Source organism: Numida meleagris, chromosome 16 (assembly GCF_002078875.1).
Source record: "Numida meleagris isolate 19003 breed g44 Domestic line chromosome 16, NumMel1.0, whole genome shotgun sequence".
Lineage (NCBI taxonomy): Eukaryota > Metazoa > Chordata > Aves > Galliformes > Numididae > Numida > Numida meleagris.
Genome location: NC_034424.1, coordinates 7,255,446 through 7,278,845, shown reverse-complemented (window position 1 = coordinate 7,278,845; position 23,400 = coordinate 7,255,446). Strand labels below are relative to the sequence as shown.

General features: G+C 50.0%; 1 protein-coding gene across 3 annotated transcripts in view; it reads right to left on the bottom strand.

Annotated features, from left to right (window-relative positions):
• Window positions 1-23,400, bottom strand: part of COL5A1 (collagen type V alpha 1 chain) — a 127,152-nt gene that overhangs the window by 101,942 nt on the left and 1,810 nt on the right. For 2 of the 3 annotated variants that reach the window (XM_021413739.1, XM_021413740.1), the window contains exon 1: window positions 20,681-20,873. The exons of the other annotated variant lie outside the window; for it this stretch is intronic. In XM_021413739.1, the coding sequence (XP_021269414.1) occupies window positions 20,681-20,858 (178 nt within the window). In that variant the 5' untranslated portion in view covers window positions 20,859-20,873. Of the gene's footprint in view, window positions 1-20,680; window positions 20,874-23,400 lie in introns of those variants that run through there. 3 annotated transcript variants of the gene reach the window in all.

Here is a 23,400-nt window from a genome sequence, read left to right as displayed (position 1 = left end):
GCGAATTCCAGACTCCTGACATCAGCCACGCTGCTCCCCAGGCGTGGGCTGCGGGGATTTGGAGCCGCGCTGCTCGAGCTGCGCAGTGTGCAGAGAGGAAGCGCAGCACGAAGGCAGCAGCAGCGCATTTGTGCCGGCTCTATGCAGAATCACAGCGCTCCCAGGCCTCCAGCCTCTGCTCAGAGCCTTCCACCCACCCACCCTCGCCCTCCGTCGTGGCATCCTGTGCTGCACTCCTCCTTTGTTAAGGGTGATTTCAGCATCTGCCGCCCCGTGCAGCGCTCAGGCTCCCAGCGCAACTTGCAGCTCGTCTTTGGAAGACTCTCCATGCTTCTCTAACTATGATGGATGAGCTCAAAGCGAGATGCTGAAGTCAAACAAGAACCCAGGGACCGTGCAAGCAGCAGAAAGCAGACTGTGGGCCACATCAGCAAAGAAGAGAGGAAAACCATGGGTCAGATGCACACATATCACCTCTGCTCGCTCCCAGAGAGGCGAGCAGCCAAAGCCCTCAGCCCATTCCCAGTGCACTCCAGCGCTACGAGCACTGCTCTGAGGAGCAGTTCCGCAGCGTGGAATCCTCCAGCTCTTCCCAGATTTACACAGGAGCAACTCCGTGCCCAGTTAACCAGTGTATTTATTTCCCTTTCAGCCCAATCTAAGCGCCACAGTCTCCTCTTAGGAGCTCAGATGGCATCACCCCAGAAGCACAGAGCACAGACTGACCAGGACTGGCCCTGCAGGGTATTTCTTACAAGCTCGCACCGGGCTTGGCCTGCATCCGAGAACTCATTTAGTTGTTGCTTTATGAAAGCTCCTTTTTTTTTTTTTTTTTGCTGTTTTATGAATAACATTACTATGCCACGTTACACACTGGATCATTCTTTCACCTGAGATGCACAGGGCTGCCCAAGGAGGGCGGCAGCTCTGTCCCCGCTGCACCAGAGGAGGGTGGCCATAAACCCCAAAGGCAAAAGCAGCAAACAACACATACCCACAGTCGGACCCAAACTGGGGCTTTCTTGGGCCTCAGTGCCCAAAAGCTGCACCCGACAGTGTGGGAAGCCCTGCAATAAGACAACAGAGCATCACTCCCTGCTTTGAACAGAAGAGAGATGAAGGATCCTGTGCTGAGCACACAGCAGCGAGAGCAGGAATTAAATCCCTAATTCCTCTGTGTCTACTCAGGGCTTAAACCACAAGACCAATATGTGTGTTAATCAGGTCTGTAATTATTTAATTACATGCTAAAGCCTGGGATAGAAGCAGTCGGTATTAGGTTTATAATACCACCCTCCACAACACGAAGCAGCAGACAGAGCGAGCTGTCAGATCCGATTCCACCAAGCTACTAAGCTGCAGCGAGCTTTCCTCAGGCTGTGCTGCCTTCTCACCAGGTTTGATAGCAATCCCAGGCCCTCCTAAGTTTTCTCTCTCCTGGCCAAGGCATCTTGCTTTGCTTTGACCTGTAGAAGCTGAACTTCTCAGCATTCCTTCGCTCGCTCCGCTCCCCAGAGCACTTGGCTGAGCATCAGGACACATGAGATGCTTATACATTACTTGTGGGCATCTGTAGCCCCAGTGTCTGAAAGATTACCAAACAACACGTCACTAGACTCAAAGCAATTCCCTCCCATCACTTTTTCACGGCTGTTCATTAAACCCTTATCCCCAAGGGAATCTGCAGTAGTTAAACTTCCCTGATCAGAGCAATGGTGCTGCTATGACAGCTGTACCCACAGCACTTCACAGACTCCGTGAGCCAGCACCCAGACTGACCCCTTCCCATTCACAGATCTCTATGCATTTTCCAGTGAGGCTACAGGGGATGCTACAGCAAAGTTTGCTATGGCTGAAAACAGACCTGCTTTTCCAGCCTCCTTTGGCTCATCACCAAAAGGGTCACGAGGTCCCCAGAGACCTCAATGGAGCAGAGGTTCAATAGGGTCTAGCAAGACTTCAATGTAATCTAAACAGACTTCAGACTTTAATGAGGTAAATTTGCACACACACACACATCTGGCACTGCCCAGTGAGCACACATAGCTGTCGTGGCTATGTGTCTAAAAGCAGGTTTAAGAAAGCCTTCCCCATTCACTACCTACCATTTCCATCTTAAGGCACATCCAGAGCTTATTCGGTGTTAGCTGACCACATGGTCAAAGCATAGGAGGCAAGAAAACGCCCGTTCTTCACCTTTTTGCTTCATAATACCTTTCTAAGTGAATATATTCCCCTCCAATAACCTCAAACACATTTATTCTGCACGGCCAATGTATTTCTGTATTCATGTAAAAACTGTGATACTTGAGTGTCTGGAGAAGGGGTCACCAACACACCGTGGTGGAAAAACCACTCTTCTGTATTTGATTTCTCAACTACAGGAGGGCACCCAAAGACTTTCAGGACTTCAGAACACAGCGCTGAGTCACGCCACAGCTTACATGCAGCTACTGCCAAAGAGTGGAGGTCACAAGCTGAGGAACGAACAGGCATCCATCATCATTTATCAGGCTTCCGACTGATCCCAGGTGCCCTCTGCAGCTCTCTCATCCCTTCATATGCAACCTGCCAGTCTGGGTGTTTCTATTCAAGAGTCACTTCGCTGATGATTCAGGCTTACTAGGAAGGAAAGCCCTTCTCTAGGAATGGGCAATTAAAAAAAAAAAAAACCCACAAATCTCTGCCTTCAGCAAGGAGCTGCACTAAGTAAGGTGAATGAGGATCACTTCCAAAGCAGCATCTCCTTGAGAAGTTCCCTGAGTCTCAAAGGAAAGCGGAAAGAATTGCAATAGAAAAAGGGAGCAGATGCAGTGCTGTGACCCTGCTCACAATCGCCCAGGATGAACCAGCTTCAATTGCTCCATCTCTGTTGCACCAATTGAGACTTGACTGAGTTGCCCTGGGTCCCAGTCACCGCCTCCAAGAGCAGCACAGGGCCCCAAGCATGGGCAGATCCAGCTGCTGCACCCAGATGTGCACCCACAGCACCTTGGCTGATACAGTGAGCACCAGGCATACTGAGCGATATAAGGCAGATATGAAGCTCCCTGGCTTCAACAAAACAAGGTCCACTAACGCCAGAGAGACTGCTCCTTAACATTCCCATCTCGTTTCTCTCATCTTTAAGCCACACAATCACCAGCATCTGTTTTGAGGAGGTTACAAGACATCATTTTGTAAGGATTCCCAGGTACTTAGATGACAAATATGACACTATTACCATATTTTCCCCAGTTAATAGCGCCAATACATCTCCCACAAACAGCACTGTGCAGAACAACACCATATCTCTTATCTTCTCCAACAGGCAGGGAAGGTTGTGCAGGGCTGCTGGAACATGCAGTAAAAACACACTCCTGGAAAGAGATGGAGAGATTGCTGCCTGCTTTTAAAGGGAAAAGTGATTTCCAACAGAACCCCAAAAGCCCCTGAGCTGTGAGTTAGTGCTGCCCTCCAGCACAGCCTCCAGGAGGAAAGGTGCCCACTTCACCAGCACTGGGGGTTTTCTTGCTCTCAAGCCACTACCCAAAGGTTTACACCAATGTGTAAGATTACAGCAGGAATTATTCAAGCACCAGCAGGTAACTGCTCCTGCACTGAGATCCAAAAGAGAGCTAAATGCAGATGAGAATCAAATTGCTTCCCTGGGCAACGTGCAGTTTGTACCCGGAGAATCTCAAGTTTTGCTCCTTAACTACTCACTGTTCACCACCACTGGACTTTTAGCTCCAGCACTTGGATAATTAACTAAACAAACAAGGTGGCAGAGGCTAAGGCAATATAAACACACAATAACATTAAGCTCTAGCTGCCATTGTTCGAGCATCCTCAGGATGGAATTATTAGCCCCGTGAATTCTTCAGCATGGCAGCAGCCCAGTAAAACGCAATGACATTCAGACAAAGGAAAGGCATTTTAAGAAGGATAATCAGGGAGTCTGAACTGCAGGGCTGAAGCCATAAAGTTTGTTCCCTAGGAAGGGACATAGTATGGCAAAAAAAAAGCTGACTACAAACGGGGTCAGATACTCATCTGGTGCACATCAGCTCAATTCCAATAACTGCAACAAATCTGTGTCAATTCACATTGCTGCAGATCACCAAATATTTCACCAGTGACTCACGTCAGCCCCTTATGGGGTTTGTAAAGGCACAAACAGTCCCAACTGTGAACAAAGGAAACCATTCTGCCGAGCCAGATTCAAAAGATCGTATGCGTGATCCCAGAACGAAACCCAGAACCAACACTGGAGCAGCTCTGCCAGAACTACATGAAAACCCAACGGATCAAACCATCTTTGTTCCTCTGAGCACAAATAATTGTTTTTGAAATAATCAGTCATTTGGGTTCCTCACAAAGCCGTGGTGTCAGCAGCCAGCAGCAAAGAGCAGGCCTTCCCTCCGCGGAACAGAATTAAACCACGCAGAAAATCTCTGCTGCAAATGCCACGCAGAACTTAAATGCTTGCCTGTTTGCTGTGAATTGCCCTTCAGACTTCGGGCCCCATTCAAGACGAGCAAATATCCCATTCATTCTGAAGGATGGAGTGCTTCAGATTCGCCTGTGGAAGGAGGAAGAGAAGCACAGCATTGTTTCTGGGGGGAACCTTCCCCATTCCCCACTGCTTGGATGGCGTTCCTGAGTCACTGGGACGTTGTGGGAAGCTCTCCAGCAGTAGTTTGGTTGCTGGCAGGAGTCTTGTGCTTTAGAAGCGCTAAGGGTGAACTCTAAAACTTCCAAAGTTATTAGAGCCACAAACACTCAGCAGATCTGCAGAAGGAAACTGTGACAGCGCGCGACTTCATCTTCTGAATGATGTTCAGTGTTCTTAGAGCTCAGTTCTAGGAGTGGATTCAAATGCCAGCCATGGATGGATGCAAGCGAGGTGCAGCTGTACAGATCCCTTTCTCTTTAACCCCCACAAATTACCTGGGCCCTTCCCAACAAGAAAACCAGCCAAATCCCTGCAAGGCTGTGGATGGCTGCAGTCCTCCAGGTGCATATGCAGATGGATCAGCACAGACAGAAACCTCATCCACAGGGTCTGCCACCCGCCTGAGCACAGCCTTTTGGAAAGCAGCTCTGCAGCTATTGCACTGATGTCTTCTGGACTGAGGGATGGAAATAATGGATGCAAGAACTGTCCCCTCTCTGCCCAGTACCTCTTCTTCCTGCAGGAAGCAGGGAAGAACGACATCTCTGCAGACACCCAACCACAGCCCAGCTCGTAGCAGGGAGGACACCTCATCCATGGGCAGAATCCCTCTGACACCAAGCTGTCCCAGTGAAGGCAGAGCTGGCAGCTCAAGCACAGCACTGCACATGCAGAACAGGCGTCTGCAGACATCAGCATCAACTGGGGACCTCTGAGTCCCACTCCACTGTAACCACTTTGTGACCCAGCCAAGCCACCAGTTTCACTTCAGGCTAAGAACAGTCTCAAGCAAAATATTACCCCCCCCCCTTTTCCTCAGCGCTCGTTATTTTCCAGCTGGAGCCGAGGGGGCAGTGCCCTGGGCTCACGGCTCTGCCAGCTGCAAGGCAGCACAGAGCACAGGTGTGCTGCAGGGGGGAAGGAAAGCACAGCGCTTTGTCCTCGCTGCAAGGAGCGCGATGCGTTTCCAGACACTCTGGCACTCGGACAGCATTTGCATTTTCAAAGCGCTTCGTAATGATCAACTAATTAATGCTCTTTACAGCCTTCAATTAGGGTCCGATCCAACAGCGCGTTTAAGTCAGAAGTTTTGCCATCGGTTTTAATGCGGTGCAGAATAGTTCCTCCTGCAAGGAACAAAGAAGTTGGCGTGCACATCTCCCAGAAGGGGCAGAGAAGAATAATACACACAAAAAAACTGCAATAACAGCCTCTTGGAGCACTGGCATTGCACATCAGCAGCTGCCAGGGCTGCCCATTCGTTCCAAGACGCTGGAGCACATGGCAGAGAACACCCTGCTTCCTCCTCCCGCTACACAAACCAACTTGGCGCTGAACCCAGAACAAGGGCATCACCTTGTTTCAAACCACGGAGATGTGGATGGAGGCCACCGATCCCGTCTGTGCGAGACCTCACTCTAAACTTTCCAGACAGAAAACAGGCAGTTCTCCTGCAACGGAATAAACCCTCGGGGTGATTTCATGAGGGTGACCACCTCACTGCATGTGCAGGAGGTACAGAGCACATGGGTAGAGCAGAACGGACAAGGCTTGGGTGAACATCCATCATTCCCAGCCACCTTCCCTGCTGCCTCCTACACCCAGCACAGCCCTTAGACATCTTGTGGGCCTTCAAGCGGACTGCCCAACCACGAGCCTAATTAAACACATTAACACACGCAACCACCTAATTACAATCGCTTCCACCGAGGTAAGTGCCGCAGCTACAGGTGGGGCTGTGATCAGCATCACATCTCCAGAGCATCACATCAGCCACTTACAAGGGGAATGAAACCACAGAGAGGTTTCCTCCAGGCACACGAGGCTGCGACACTTCCAGAACAACCAGTCAGGAGCTGAGGGCTCACCCCCATGCACCGCGGGCGTTTTGCTGCCCATAAAGTTCATGGAATCGAGCTTAAACAATTTTGATTTTCAAATATTTTATTGATTTTTATTTTCTTAACGCTCAATATTGAATTATTTTCAGCACTGACGTTTACTCGGATATTTTAGAAATAAATATAAAACCAATCCTTCCTTTCAGGTGCCTAAGTCAATAAAACCTTAGCATTTGCTTAATAACTATATCTGATTTTCCCTAAAAAACGCAGCTGGAAAACAAGTTTCCAATACCCGCTTCCCTTCATTAAGCACGTTTCTAAAGCTCGTTTTGCAGAGTTAGCCACAGACCCCCAGCCACGAGTTCCATCAGTTCTCAGCAACCACAGCAGCCTGGATGCCCTCAGGGTAGGGGGAAATCCACTGCTCACACTGCCACCTCCTCGTGGTGCTCTCGCTTCCATCCCACGCTTCTCCAGATCCCACTCCTGACCCGACGTTTGCTACTGCCAATAGGGAATGAACACTGTTTTACTTCAGGCCACCGGAGGTTTTTAAGGACCCGTTAGAATAATATATCATCTGCCCACGTCCAAACATGCACTGAAGGAGAGGCTCGTCCAAACACAGCGCTCAGCTCCCGTCCCTTTCCAATTCCACCGCAATTCCATTCCTTTCCAAATCAGAAAGCGTAACTACATGACGTGTTTCCCGACTGCCCAAATTAAGTAACGGCACATCGGGGCAGGTTCTGCAATCAGAGCACGGTGAGATGAGCGGGATTCCCCCCGCACCCTGGCTTGCTGGTCCAGGCAAAGTTTGGAAGGGGTTTTATTACCATCAGCCGAGCACATCAAGTGGCATTAGTGTGAAATCAAGAAACTGGTGTTCAGCCTCGACCGCCCTCTATCCGATCTCTGACCCGGGGTCATCAGAGGAGAAAGCCAACCCATTAACTCCCTGGAGCACTCGGAGCAGCAGCTCCATTACCAACAGCAATCAGGAGGCAAATAGGAGCCTAATTACCACGCAGGAGCCTCCCCTACCTGTGGTGGGAGACAAACCCTCAGAGACAGCAGAGGCGCAAATCCCACCGCTGCTTCAGGAGCCAGCTGAGAACTGATGGGGTTTTGCTCCCCATGCAGCAGTATCCCCATGAGATCCCAGCTGCGTTTGCTTGAAACCCACAGCAGCCACGATGACATTTGGTAGCAGTGACTGAGATTTGCGTGGGTCGGCACAATCATTTTTCCCCAGTTTGGATGTCTTCCATTAAATAGTTTACGCTGATTTCCACGTTCACTGTTCAAGGAAATATCTGCTGCATTGAGCAACTGAAATGCCTCCTCAGGTCTTCCCTTATACACCAAGGAGAACTCAGACCCAAAGATGGTATCTAAATCAACATATTCTACTATAAAAGCTGCAAGAAACGTCCCAGATAACCAGCCAAAAAGCTTTCCCAGGACTCCAACACTGGCCCAGACAAATATTTATGTAATTATACGCATTTGTTTGTTTTAAACAAAGCTTCTGATTATTGTTACTTTGGCATTAACCAAATAATTAGAGGCCAGTGACAGTCACAACGCCCGCTGCAAGCCCTGTGCATCTCTACCTTAGCTTTTCTGATTAGTCCTCCCCTGAACACATGCAGCCTGCCCAGCAAAACGGGCTTCAGTTCTGTAGCATACAAGCATAACACGGCTGCAAGTAATCCACTTAGCACAGAGAACTGAGATAAATGCACGCCAAAGTACTTACGGTGGCCTTTACCGAGAATAAAATGTGCACAAGCCAGTTTCAAGGCAAGGCTTCAAGTACACCGACGAAGCAGGAGATAAGAACAGCCATGCCCGGTGCAGTGAGGGGCAGCCAGGAGATCGAGTCACTCCTGTGCACGGTCCCCAGCCACGCAGCTGCAGATACGCTGCAATCCATGCACACACAGCCTCCTCCTGTCAATTCCTCCCAAACCCCTGGGAAGGAGCAAGGCACAGTCCTGCTCTTGAGCACAACCTGTTTTTGTCACAAGAAGCTCAGGTGCATCCTGCTCACCCCCCCGCTCCTCACTGCCACATCCACACCACTAGCTGACAGGCAGCAATGGATGGCTGAAGTACATAATTCACTTCCTCGGTAGCTTTCTCCTCTGCTTTTCTCAATTTTATTGCACTCACGAGACCTTTAGGGCTGGGATTCCAGCTACTGAAAGCAAGACCATCCATCAGAACACAGCAGAGAGAATAGAAATGAAGCCATCCGGGGCCATAAAGCTAAGCTGGAACAGTAAGGAAAGAAATTTCTCACTCCCTCCCATTGATCTTTCCACCCCCAGGATAGATGTGAGGACCTCAAACGCAGCACGTGTTTTCTTTGGAAGCTGATTCCAATGGAGACCAGTGCTTGGCCCAACACAAACCTCCTGGAGATGCTCTTGGGGAGCCCAATGCAAAGGTGACCCTCTATTCACACTCATAAGGAGAACTTGACTCACTGTGAGCCCATTTAACTTCAGCAAGAAAGCAATTAGTGTTCCCTGCTAGTAAAATGGCAGATAAACGCTGGGTAACCTTCCCATGAACCAGTCCCAAGGCGCCAATAAAACTCCTCGAGTCAAACACTCTTGCATGAATTAAACTGTACTTGAAGACCCAGTTTCCAAATGGATTTCTTCAAAACCAGAGCCCTGTTACCACTAAAAACACACACAGCCCAGCAGTAGTTTCCATGCAGCCACGCAGTACAGCAGCAACACTGGATGGGTTAAAGCAAGCACAAGGACTTCCTTTCATATCGCAAGCTGCAGGTCGCAGGATAAGTTTTGCACCTGAAATATTTTCCTCTGCTCAACTCTCCCCATCTGACGAATGAAAGCAGCGAGGGGGCTGCATGCGGGCAGCTCTGCCTGCAGGACACCTTCTCTCAAGCTGCCTCTCATCGGACAGCCCACTGTAATGATGCTCTCCATAGCCCAGCACATGCAGGAAATATTTCTGGCCCTTGGACTGCTAGCAACCAACTTGTGAGTGAGAAAGGTGCTCGGCCCCACGGCACGGAGCTTGGTGCTGCAGCAAGGTGGGCACTGCAGGCGAGGGCTCCCAGTCTTGCTCTGGCATTTGGTTACAACAAAGGACCGATGTTCCATCAGACAACTGAATTCTCTGAAGGGAAATAAAATTCCAGCTTTGTACACAACGTGGCTCAGCAGAGCTGAGGTTTGCTGCGGATGCCTGGCACGGCCATATGTTCCCCACAACTCTTCCAGGCCCTATTCCCACTGAGGAATAGTATATTACACTGCTTGCAAACAACCCCAATGTGTTCAGCGGCAATTTACTTAAGGTAAGGTGATAAAGCTGGCAGAACCCATCCCTGAGCGGGAGGTAATCAAAAATTACACTCGTAGAAGAGCACAGCAAGGCAAGCACCATTTGCATGATGTTAAGAAATGCAATCACAGCAGGCAGAGCGCCCCGAGCGAGCTCTGACACAGACATCACAGGCAGCTCCAGCATCCCGAGCTCTAAGCAAGAGAGGTGCAGCTTGTGCAGCAAGACCTGAAGCACCTGAGAGCCACTGGGCTGCACTCATGCATACACTGTATTGCTGTGCCATGTAGCCATATCTCTGCACCACAGAATGAGCACAGCCCGCACCACTCTCATCCTTCCAAAAGGGTGTGACGTGCATCAGGTTTTCTACCTGCCCAGAAGTCAGTACCCTGACAAGTTAAACCAATTTGAAATGGTTTTCTCTGTAGTGTAATGCATTTACATTGACATGGCCCTTTTTATTTGCTTTAAGGGCTCACTGTACTCGCTGAATTTATTTTCCTCTTTTATCAGAAGCAGGACAATACAAGTGCCCATGGGCACAGTCACAGGGATCAGTGACAAATGGAGGCAGCTCATCCACTGCTCTGAGCACTGGGCATTACTGACTTGACCAACCAATAAACTTCCCCTTTATCACCTAAATTGGAGAGTAGCTGTTAATTAAGCATGTGCTTTATCGGCCTTACACTGGATTTCTTGCCACTGCTGCTCAGCCCCAAGCACATCTTAACATCCCACCCCAACACACACAACAGAACCTGCCTCAGCTCCACAGCCCTCCAGCTGCCTCCCAATGACATCAGCCACCCCATGAGGACCTGACCCACTTGCCCTATTGCCCCTTTTTGACCTAACAGGACCCCAGGCAACGCAAACAGAGCGCAGTGAGGCAGCCAGCTCGCAGGTACCGTCTGCAAAAAGCAGCTGCTGCACCTCTGATCCCTGACAAGCTGCCAGCCAGGATGGATGCAGACGCCAATGAGTGGGACTGCTTCAAACTCAGTGACGACAGCAGCATTTAAATACCTGCAGAGGTGAGCATTTGAGGGAAGCAAACAAATAGGCACCAGTTTTAGGCAAGAGCATATGGAAGAACAATCTGAACCACGAGCGTGCAGCCGCACCCCAGGGGAGTCTTACAACACACAAGTGGGAAATATTTGGGAAAGCTTGCAGTCTTGCAATTAAACTTCCAGCTCAGCCCGAAGAAGGCTTGTGTGAGCCAGCACAGCTGGATACACGCAGGTAGAAAGGGAGCTGAAAGCATGTTCAAAAACATACTCGCTGCTGTAAAAAGGGAAGGGTCAAGGGAAATAATACACGCGGGATCAAGTCTAATTACAGGCGCAAGAATAAGTGACAGCTACAAAAAGGCAGGGGCTATTTTCATACGGAGCAAAGGGTCGCTGCCACGTTTGCAGAGCCACAACACCCAGAACACAGGGAGAAAAGAGGTCCTTTGTAAGAGGGATGGGGAGGCATGGGAACGAAGAAGCCCCAGGGTAGCTCAGAGGCATTACTGTACTTAATACAAAAGAAAGAGACAATAGAGGGCAAGTGGAGCCCGGGCTGTTTATTTTTCTGGGTACGGTCAGCAAGGGAGGCTTCCCAGATAGTGCTGGGAGAGACTGCAAGACGTGGCCACTAAGGAAGACGGTGTTAGGCCCAGATAAGGGGCCTGAAAGGCATGAGGTTAAAAACAGATTAATCCTAAATTAGCCGTCGTTAGAAATTCTCTGATAAGAGCTGTTTCCCTAAGGAAAGTGGCAAACCAGTGACTGGCTTACAGAAGCTCCATCTGAAAGAAAAAAAAAAATAAGGGCAAGAGATTAGGATCCCTCACAAGAACAGGCTCTTTTGGGGACAAAACGCAGGAAGGAAACAAAACTCTCAACGCAGACCTGCAGCGTTGTGCCTAAGGATCCGGGTGAAGCCTCTCAGCTCTGCAGCTGAACCAGTGCCTGTGTGGAACACCAGGCAGCTCCCTGGATTTCTGCACAGTTCCCAGAACCACGACAGCCATGATGCCAACAGACCACGGGAGCAATGCAACAGCAAGCAAGGACGACATCTTCGGTTGCAGCGTGGATTTCTCTACACCCAGCCTGGGTTCTGGAGGTGCAGAGAGCCCACGGCTCTCGTTCAGGATGGCTAAGCTGGAATTCAGCCCTTCAAAGCTCAAACCCAGCGTTCACATCTGGAACTTTGCCACCATCTGACCAGAGCAATTTCCCTACAGTCCTGCCCGGCTAGGGACCTCCTCATCTGCTGCCCCCCCGAGAAGCCTGCAAACTCCAAAAGAATGCTGCAAAAAAAAGAGGGAAAGAAAGCCAAAGAACAGAATACAAAACCAGCAGCATCCTCTACCAGTGAGCAGAAGAACCAAAGATAAAGGGTAAACCTAGATGCCACAGCTCGCTGGAGTGCAGAGAGATGCCACAGCAAGCACCAGGACAGCAGCACTGCAACCACAAGCAGGACAACAACAGCAGCGCTTGGACTCAGCCCAGTGATTGCATTTCTCCTCCTGAACGCTGCTGCTTCTTCATCACATGCAACCTCACCCCACACTGGTGAACTGAGACAAGAATCTCCCCGTCGCTTCAGTTAAGTCTGGTAGCAATTAATTTCATTGAGTTTGACATTTGAAATAAATGAAGGAACATGCTTCCACCATCTGGAAAAGCGCATGCTGACACTTCCAATCACTTGTGCATCCATTCGTGAACGTGTATAAGGAATGTTTGCTATTTTTACATATATACAGAGAGAGAAGGTAAATTACACATCAAGGCATCAATTCATGCAGACAAGCAGAGCAGGCCAGCGCCAGTCGTCACACAAATGAGCAAAAGGCGTGTTGAGTAGCAGAAGCAGCCAAATGAGGTAAGAAAATATTTGGGAAACTGGAGACAGGGCAAATGCCAAGGAGAGTTATCAGCATATTTTGAGGAGATTGATCTACACACGGAATATGCTTGATCTTCTCTCCGGTGAGAAAATAAGCTGTGGACGAGGAACCTCGTACAGGGGTATATGCAACAGCTTAAAAGCAATCTGTGCACATTTGATGTGCCATCATTTATTACTCAGAGGGAGGACAGACTTTCTGTAGCTACAGGAAAACAAATTTTTATCCTCGCAAAAGTGCAAAGGGGTCACAGTACATTCTTCCCTTCAATAAATCTTCGAAAATACTCTGAGGTTTTAAGGGAGAACCATTCAGCTTGGCATTAAGACAGACATCCTATGGTGCATCAGCTGCATACAAGACCCAAACCCACAAGAGCTTGGAAAGGGCTCTGCTCTCTGCCAGTGCCATCCTGTCTCCTCTTGGCCTTCCACCCATTTCAGCCAGAAACCACCAGGAGAGGCACAGAGGAGCCCAAGAGGCATGGATGCTCTCCCTTATCGAGAAGCTCCCTGCCCCACATCCCTTTTGCTCACTGATAGACTTTACACCTAGCAAGACATCTTTGAGTGCAATACCAGAGCTGCTCCCTCAGCAGGATGCTCTCACAGACCTGCATGCTTCGCTCGTGCCAAGTATGCCACTTCCTCCCTAAGTGCTGATCCATCATTCGGCACAACTCCAAGGGCACAGACGAGGACTGCTGCATGTCTAGAGCAGGTTATTTCACCTCCCGAGCTCCCTGGTGATTATTTCTCACTATGCTTTACTTCCTAGAAGAATTTTCCACATGCCTTATTTAATCCTGTGTCAACTGACATTGCACAGGTGTGACATACCTGCCTGCTCTAACAGCCCCTCCGCTATCGTGCACTGCTCGCTAAAATGGAAATACAGGTATTGGAACATCTCTCCCCCAGATGCATTACTTAGGACACATCTGCAGACTTGGTCCTCAGCATAAGAGAATCTGTTTCACAGAGCTTCAAAAGCTGGGATTTTCAAGTGATCCCAAGGCAGCTACACCCTAAAAGATACCCCGCAATTGGTAACAGCTGGACTCCTATCCACCTGCATTCCTAAAAGCTTCAAGCTTATGTCTGCAGCTGTAGGGTGAGCTTACAAGCACGAACCAGAGCCCTTCACAGAACTGCTGAATATTCTGAGTTGGAAGGGACCCAGAGGGATCACTGAGTCCAACCCCCAGCTCCACACAGCACCACCCAAACCCCAACTCTATAGCTGAGAGCAGTGTCCCAATGCTCCCTGAGCTATGGCAGCTCAGGGCCATGCCCACTGCCCTGGGAAGTCTGTGCCATACCTGTACCATGCCCATGCGTGCCACCTCTGGGGCAGAACCTTTCCCTGACCCCCACCTGACCCTCTCCTGATGCAGCTCCACACCATTCCATCCACATATTTTCAGCCCTTCTATCATTGACAGGCATTTACTCTAAGAATCTGCATTTCATCACCATCAAAAGTAATCAAGTTAACTACCCAAGGCACAGCAAGAGGGGCAGGTATGCGGGGCCCAAATCCCACCCAGGTTTCTTAGAGGCAACACAACCTGGAGCAAAGATGTGGTGGAATTCACACCCCACCCCGATCAGATGTTTCAGCTTCATCCCTAAAAATCCCACTCCCCTCCATACCCTGCAGCAGGCAGCTCTGCTCAGGCAGCTCGGACTCAGCTATTTCTGGGCTTGCGGGACTCGTGCCCATTTCAGCAGTGCTTTTATTTGGGATGTGTCCCCAGGGCAAGGAGGGCCACGTCTCGTCTGGCCAAGGCTGCAGAGCAGGGAAGGGCACTGAGTTGCTCAGTGATTCTGAATGTGCAGAACATGGAATTTCCAGCACGAGCTGAAAGTTTCAGGGCACCTCTAAGTTTATTGGCACGAATTTTTAAACTAGCTTCAGATGAAGAACCCAAAGTTCTCTGCGGACTCCCACACCCAGAACAAGTTCCGGATTTGGTTCTGCTCCACGTTTCATAGGAACCTATTCCCCAAGGACAGAAGTCGCACTGCATTTCCCCAGGCAGAATCCCACCCCGCGTGTCAATGCTCTGTCACCTTCTGGACCAGCCCCAGCAGGGGCTGCGTGCGCTGCTGCCTTCCTTCCATACACAGCCATGCAAGACAGCCACCTCCAACACAGAAAGGATTCGCTGCTTCCTGATACATCTCTTGTAATTACGAGAGCAGTGGGGGGAAAAAAAAAACAAAAAAAAAAAATCAATGTTTCCAGAGCAGATATGGCCCTTATTGTTCTTCTGCTCTGCGTCCTGCAGGGAACCAGAAGTGAAGTTTCTGAAGGAGCTGGAGCCAGCTACAAGCACTGCGCGGCTCACTCCTCCCAGTCCCCGCTCCTGAGGTCAGCGGGGAAAGCATCCAACAGTTACAGAAAGACAGATTGTTTTAATTTAAACATTTGAGAGAGGGACTTTCTCCCGAAGCGTACAAGACGTGATCACAGGCCTCTCCCGATCCCTGCAAAGCCTTACAAGAGAACATTCCTAGCAGTTTTCCTATATGAGTGCCCTCCTGCCTGTGCCAAAGGCAGCGACAAGGACGAAAGCCGCTTCCTCCTCCCACCCTCACGTCGCTTTCGGATCACAGGAACAACAAGGGGATTCTTTGTGATCTGCCCACCCTTGTTACAAAAACCAGAAGACCCAACGGGATCAGGAGAAAAACAACATCAGCCTCATTATGGAAAGCATCTGCGGCCCCAGCGCTCCAGGGGAGTGCTCCTTATTCTTCCAGGAATCGACAGCTTTCCACGATGAGACGCTGAGCAGCCCGCAGCCAGGGAACAGCAACACCTGGGGGACGGGCAGCCTCCCATCTTGGAGGGGAAATTCTCCATCCCCATCCATCCGCAGAAACCTCCAACTTCCACGTTGCAGCAACGCGCCAGAGCCAAGGCCGCAATGTGCAAACCAGGCCCAGCTCGCGGCTCCTTCCTGCATCTGGAGACCAAACCATCGCATTGCTCGTGAAGGAGTCCAGGTCCCCCCTCATCTGACAGCCAGTGGAATTTGGGCGGAGCTTTCAGAAACCTTGGACAAAACCTAGAGCTGCGAACTCCTCCAAAAGTTGTTCCTGGAAATCACCTTGCATTATGCGGACGAGTCCAATGGTTTGTACAGCGCAAAGCAATTAACCAAAGCGCCGATGATCCCAAAGGAAGGCACTTCAACCACTAGGAAATGAAACCCGTAGGCACGAGGGCCCGTGATTTCAAGCCTAGCCCACTAAAGAGAGCATTAACAACTTCGGAACCAACTCCTGGCCTCACAGCCATCACTGCTGTTTGATCAAGATTGTCCCAGCAGTGTCAACTGACGGAAAATTCTGGCCAACTCCCCATCCTATCCCACCCGCTGGGCATTAACCCACCCACCACTCACCCCTTCCTCCTCCACGAGTGCAACCCACGAGCCACACTTGGACTCTCAGTGCCCTGCCAGCACGGTTAACCAGCTGCCTGGGGCTTGCAGAAAGAGGCTTTGGGGGCAGGAAGTTAAAAGAAGTTTAATTAATAACTGAGCCTTCACTAGGGCCAGGAAAGGGGTCAGTGGCAAGCTATAGGGTGGGCTCATACAACCCACCACCCCACGCTGCTATCACAGCCCCTTTCCTCCAGGTCATCCCAGGAGCAACTGCTCAAAGTCTGCACCTTTTCTTGCCAGCACTTCAAGAGATGCTGTGCCAGGGCAGCACCTTTGCACCACTAGCCTCGATTTAAGTGCAGAGAAAAGCAGCCCAAGTATTAAGGGTTACCATCCTACTATGGATGTGGCCTCTTTCTCTGGGTACACAAGGAGGAACAGGAGCTTACAAACTCTACCAGCTCCAGCTTTTTGTTTTGCAAAGAAACTGCAGGAATAGAACAATGACAAACCAACTCTGAGAATACTACTTGGGTTTTCTGTGCACAGCCTCTATCAGCAGCCAGCGTCAGCGCCCCTGGCAATCACAGCTGCCAAATCCCAGCCCCAGTCCCCTGCTAACATTTAGGTGCTTGAACATTTCAGATTTCAGCTGAGATTTGGGCTTGTAACTCTGAAAGTACAGTGAAACAGAGCTGTTTGGCACCAGCTGAAACACCTGGCTTGGAAGCTCCTTTTTTCCATTTCTTCTAAGCAGAGTGACACTTGTATTCACAGTGACTCATCTCCTTGACCTTTCTATTCACTTTTAATGGTGCAAGCTGGAAATAAGGGCATGCAAACAATGCATTCATTATTCAGCCGGTGAACTGCAGCCCTCAGACCAAACCTCTACCCTGCAGCAGACAAGCACACGGGGTGTGCATCTCATTCCAGAGCACTGAGGACGAGCCCCGTTAAAGACCGACCCAAACCCGCTGCTTCTTGCTGCTGCGCAGAAGAGGGGTGCAGCTGAAGGGGCCCGTGCCCCACTGCCAAAAAGCGCGGTGCAAAACGCTGCACGAGTGCAAGAGATCCTGGGAAACTGGCAGCGTCACCTCCAGGAATTCAGCTGCAACAAATTCTTACTGAAGTATTGTCTTGGAAACAGATGAGGGGGTGGAGGGAGGAACGGAGGAGGAAGAGGGGCCAGCGGGGCTCTCCGAGAGGACACACGAGCCGCTCTCAGCTGCAGCACAGCTTTCCTGTACGTCCACACACACAAAAAAAAAATAGCAGCTCCAGCTGACATGTCAATGGAACTAAATTTGGCCACTAAAGCTTCCTGCCAGCCCCCGAAGCAGGGACTCCAGCAGATCCCAGGGTGACCCCCCTCTCTGGGAGCTTCCCCCCATTGACTTCTCGCAGCGTTTCCAGCAGAGCTGCAAAACTTCCCCCCGTCCCCTGCAAGCTGCAGCGGTAAAGTGCAGAGAGGCGAAGAGAGAAAAGGGCTTTCAGCAGTTTGCTTAAAAGCTGAGCCAGGAAAAAACCGACTTTATTTACTCTGAAAGAATTAGCATCTCCCCGGCTGCAGATGCACAGCTTGATGCAGGCAGGGATGGCACACAGGGTCATCCCAAGCTAACAAACATGCAGCTGCGTTTAAGCCAGGCCCATCGTTCAGATCTTCAGCAAGCTGCAGCTTCCTTGGGAGAGCACACAGCCTCTGAAACACATCTCATACAAACAGGGTACTCAGCTGCTTTGGGTGAAACCCAGACACCGCTCAGATGAATGGGAAGTTGTCCCTTAGAGCAGCAGCACTATGGTTCGGCCTTATTCCTGCTGCTCTAGGTTCAGCGGGCAGAGCATCAGAAGAAATGCAGCATCAGGCATGGGAGACTTCGAACGGCTTGGGTTGGAAGGGACCTCATGAGAATTCAAACCAAACCCACCGGGGATGAGGACAGCCCAGCACTGGCACAGGGGCAGAGCATTCCATAGCAGTACAGTGGATCTGCTTTCTCACACCAGCAAAACAGCTGAATAACACCAGCTGACAAAATGACAGCACCTTACCTGACCAGCTCCCACGTCACAGCACAGGGTTAACACGCAGTTCCCCACACCAGCATCCACTGGCAGTACCCAGCACCCTGCTTCCACCCACACCCCTCCAGCTTCCAAAGGGCTTTCTTCCCAGTAAACCAAACCACGCGTGCAGCTGCCTGACAGCCCCTCCACCTGCGTCAGGTTTCATTTCTGGACAATGCTTTGTAGTGTTCTGAGAGCAGCTGAAGTAACAGGGACTTGCCCAAAAGCTGGGAGAAGCTGTGCAGCAGAGCTTGGGAACCATCCCCAGCACAGCTCACTCCTTTCATTCAAACCCTAAACCATCCGTTTTCCTCCCAGTTCCTTACGCAATCTTGAAGAAAAATTCCAGCACTGTAAAGACGCTCATGACATTTTCCTGCTTTCAAAAAGGGAACATCTCAACATTGTGAAGGCTTCCAGATGATGCTAAGAATCCTGTTGGCTTCTGGAAAGAGCCTAGATTCACAGCAACCAACCTCAAAAATGCCTTTTGTGCAGCTCCTCCGTTTATTTTAGTTCTAAAGATTTTCCAGACACATCCACAGAGAAACCACCGCATCACTTGGATGGTTCACTCAGCTCACTTCAAGAGCCATGAAATTTGCCGGCAGTAACCCAGTGGCTAATTACACCACATGGCCAACCTCTGGTTTTTTTCCACATAACATCAGATTGTAACCATTTTTCCATTCTTTCATGTCTCAACTTTTTTTTTTTTTTTTCCCCTTTTTACTCTGGTTTTGGTCACTCTTCCCGTATTGGGATTTTCTCGATCCGCTCGTTTCACACAAAGGTTTCAATTTTATTTTAAGGAAAACTGCCCGTTTGCAAACTCAGCACATACGCCCTGAGCTCCTGCCCAGCTGGCAAGGCAAAAAGCTTTGATACAACAGCGGAGCCAGGCTGCAGCTGCAGGAGGTGGATCCAGCAGCCTCTTGAGCAAGCCAGGAGAGCAAAGGAGAAGCGATGCCCTGCTGGAGCTAAAAAGGAGCTAATGGGCAACATTAGATGGCAATAGAAAATCTTCAGACAACAGCATTCAGCTTACCTCCGACAAAGATTAGTACCTACAGTGGATTTGCTAGCTCAGGACACTGCTGTGTCGAAGCCTAGCAGTGAAACAAGCCTCTGATTGAGGCTGCTGGTCCAAGGGAATTCCTGCTTGCAGAAGGCTTCAGCTCTCAGTAAAAATCATCCAGATATTACACGCTAGCCTCACATTCAGTCTCCAAAGTCTACTCAAGTCTTGGTCTTAAATTTTCAGGTAATTTACTGCTGAAGGAGGGGTCTCAGGAGGCTTAAAACAAAGGGTAAACCGTGTTGGCAGCTCTGCTCTGCAAGTACAAAGCAGCTCCTGACAAAAGGAACTCCCCAGGAGCTGGGCAGCTTTTCCCCAGGGCCAAATCAATCCCTGGAACACACCTGAGCTCCCGACCGTTGCTGGAGCTGCCCTGCAGCTCCTGCCCAGCTGGCAGACACGAGGCTTCCTGCTTCCTCCAGAAGGCACAGGACAGTGCTCCCCAGGAAGGTTTTCCCTCTCAAAAATCCTCTAAGCCTCCCCAGAAAGCCATCCTGCTGCCAACAGGGGAGTCAGAACATCCTGACCATACAAGGGCTGCAGAGGTCACAACCCGAAACAAACCCAAGCAGAGACGCGAACCAAAAGAGGCACTAAGCAACCCTGCTCCGGAACACAACCAAGTGCACAGAAACCACCACAACTCCGCACAATTGTGCTATCCTCAAGAAGCTGAAAGCCAACAGCATCAGCAGATAGGACAGCGCAGGGAAAGCAGATGGCCCAGCCATGTTGCAGGAGCACACACGTGTGCGCACACCTTGGTGGCAGCGCTGACATTGCTGGACAGATACTGAAGATATTAAATCTGACCCAATGTCACGCAGTGACTGAAAAGCCTCAGAATTCCCAAAGTGCCTGCAGTCACTACCAGACCTGGATCAACATCAAGGCTCTCCCATACACGTGAACAGAAGTCTACACTGGATAGACACACACCAGGAGCAGATGAAATCATCCTCCACCTGAGCAGAGCTTGAGGTGCATTCTGCAGTTCACTTTTAGTACATCCCCCAAATAATTATTTTGTTTTAAACCATAACTTCCACGTTCCAAAATATTCACAGTGAAGAGTTCATCGCGTTTCCAAACACAGCCTAAATAATTTGATTCTTCTTGAAATAATTTTATAGAACAGCTGCTTTCAAGTAAGGCTTCTGCTAAACAAACCAAGCAAGCAGACACGGGTGCACGTGTACTGAAGTGCCAAATTTACACTTGTAACACAACAGGGATTTCCCCATTCATAGAGAGCATTACTTCTGTAATGCAATGGAAAGCGCAGCAATGACAGCAGAGCAGCAAGGTCCCAGGCTGCAGCAAGGGAGGATTTGCTCAAACTCAACAACCATTGGCACAGAAATAAAGGAAAGAAGCTGCTCACCTTCAGAAGGCCTCAGGTAGGAAGGGTTTTCCAGCAAGAAAATCTCACCCTCACTGCCAACCCTTAAGTGAGGGCTGGGCAGGGGTGGATCCCGGATCCACCCCTTCCAGTCACCCAGGTTCACTGCATGCACCTGAGCTCTCCTGGATTGGCCCTGCCTTCCCACCAGGTGCTCCATCACCGCTTCAAGCCCTGACTGAGCATTTCTGCTACAACTTCAAAGTCAATTCACCCTACACCAGAACATGAGCCCGAAATGCAGCTGCTCTTCCCAAATCAGATCTGGGCATCCCTGTTCCCAAACTACGGTGCACGCTATCTCTAGCACAAGTGCCAACCAGCAAACCAGCAACCAGCCCTTTGCTCAACCCTGGAAGTCCTTTGCAGCACAGCAGCCCTGGGCATGACACCATCTGAACACAGGCAGACCCCCCCCCGCCCTTTGCTGCTCTCCCCCCACTGCCCCATGTAGGTTTGTTGGGCAAGAAAGCACCTAACCCTCAAGCTGTTTCTGTGGAAGCATTTGGAGTATTGCTCCATGCAGTCTTTCCAAGTCTCAGACTTCTGTGTTTGCACAGCATGGCCAGCTGCCCTCCAGTTGCTCTAAGAAGAGCAGCATTGCAGTGCAGCCCCCCACCCTGCATGACGAGAGGGCCAGGCAGGGAGCAGGCTGAAGAACCAGGGCATAAAAGCCCCCAAAAGCAAGCAAGAAAAAGAAACTGTCAAATTCAGTGGCCAGTTTGCTTTCCTGCTGCAGATAAGATAAACTCAGACTGAAGAACTGGTTTCCTGGAAAGTGCTTCCCCAGATTGATTTCAAAGTCCAGACAGAACTCAGATTACCTAAAAATGCTTTGACAAATGGCACTTTGTACAAATGCCTCCGCGTGAGCGATATGCCACAGCAGTGCCTTCATTTTAGCATCTGCTGCCACGGTTTGCTTTGGCTTAAAGGATCTATCTGCCATTCAAAGCAGTTATGAGAACTTACGCTCTAACCCCAAGGCCGAGGCACGCAGAGCCCTGTGAGAGCAGGAGGAGGCCGAGCTCCTCCACTCCCCATCACCATCCCACGGCAGAGGTGGGAGAGCTCAGAGCAGGAACCACGGTACTGCATCACCCCAAGCAGGTGATGTGCTTTACATTTGAGAGAGAAAACCTGGGAAGTCCATCTCCCTCAGCAACAGAATACAAGAGGTGGTGGTGGACAGTGCCCACTCAAAACAAGGCTGCGCATCCCTTTGGCAATCCTGCCCATCTGCTCTCGGGCAGAGAGTCAGCAAGCGCCAGGAGTAACACCAGTTCTGTCTGTTGGATTAATCTTGCTTTTAAAAAAAGGCATTTTACATAGGAGGCTCCAGCGCCGGAGATCCGACACAGCAATGCCAGCAGGCGGGAGTACACCCACAAAACCAGCAACCCTTCGGCAGCTTTCCCCTAAGAGAGTCACACCCTAACGACCCTCTGGTCACGATGGTCATCGTGAAGAGGGACTTCTCCAATCCCCAACCAAATTATTGCCTGGGCAATACAGCAAAGCTGCGGGCTGAAGAACCCAAGTTCCCATTACATTTGGTAGGAACCAACGCAACCCGCTCCTCTACCACGGGTCAGGACCCAGCTGGGCACCCAGCACTGCAGGGAGTGGAGCCTCGAAAGGAACGGTCTGCAAGGGTTTTCTTCTTGATCACAAGGAAGAATAACAGATGACCTAAGCTGAATGCTTCTATGCGTCCTCTGGACGGAGCATGGCCAACAGCTGGGGTTGCTTTCAAGCTGAAGCCCCGTTCCAACCTGGCGGTGCAAGGACAGCATAGTCCAGGTTTTACACTGGAAATCAGAGCTACCATTGGTGCCAAGCTTCAAGTCATATTTCTTCTTGTAAAACGATATCAACACATTCAACTGGCAAAATATGAAACAAAAGCCTTCTAATTGGCTGCATTAAGATTATTTTTTAGCTCATTCTAGATGGCTGGGGAAGAGCCAAGGAGAGAAGCAACAGATGGTAACAGGATACTTCATAATTTCCAGCATTTTTATTTCTTCTCAAGAGCACGCCATGTATTCTTATTACACTTCTTCACCGCTAAAGGAAACTGCTGCTTCCAAAAGTTTTCACCCAAAAACCCAATCCAACTTTACAGGCATTTGTAAAAGCACAGACAGACTCTAGCTTTGTCTGTCGGTTAGATTTCTGTGTGACATCATCTGTTAAAATATGGGAAAATGTGAGCTGGAAGGGCAGTGCTCAGAGGCGGCTCAATTCGTGTCACTTTGGACATTGTGATTTCTCTGCTTGCTCTGGAAACCTTCTCCCCTGGGTTTCTTTCTTCCCTCTTTCTTTGGAGCTATTGATGGATCCGCATCTGACAACGAGCACAAGCGTTTTATTTCTCCACGCACAGAAAGCGGCTAAAATGAAAATGAAACAAACAATCTGGGCCGAAATACAACCCAAGGAAACTTGGGAAGATTCTAAAAAAAAGCTCCCCAGACCGTTAGTCGACGTCGTCGAGAGCCCAAATCTGACTCCTCCCTCATCTACATTATTTGATGTCCTATTAGGAGGTTCATTAGGAAAGCTCAAAGCTCTTTGCAGCAAGAGCCATTAGGTGGAGCAGAAGCTGGCCCTGCAAAAGCTCTCCAGCCACCACGGCATCGCTGCTCCAGCTGGACCAGACTCCTGCAGCTGCAACTCAGAGCGAGCCAGGCAAGGTG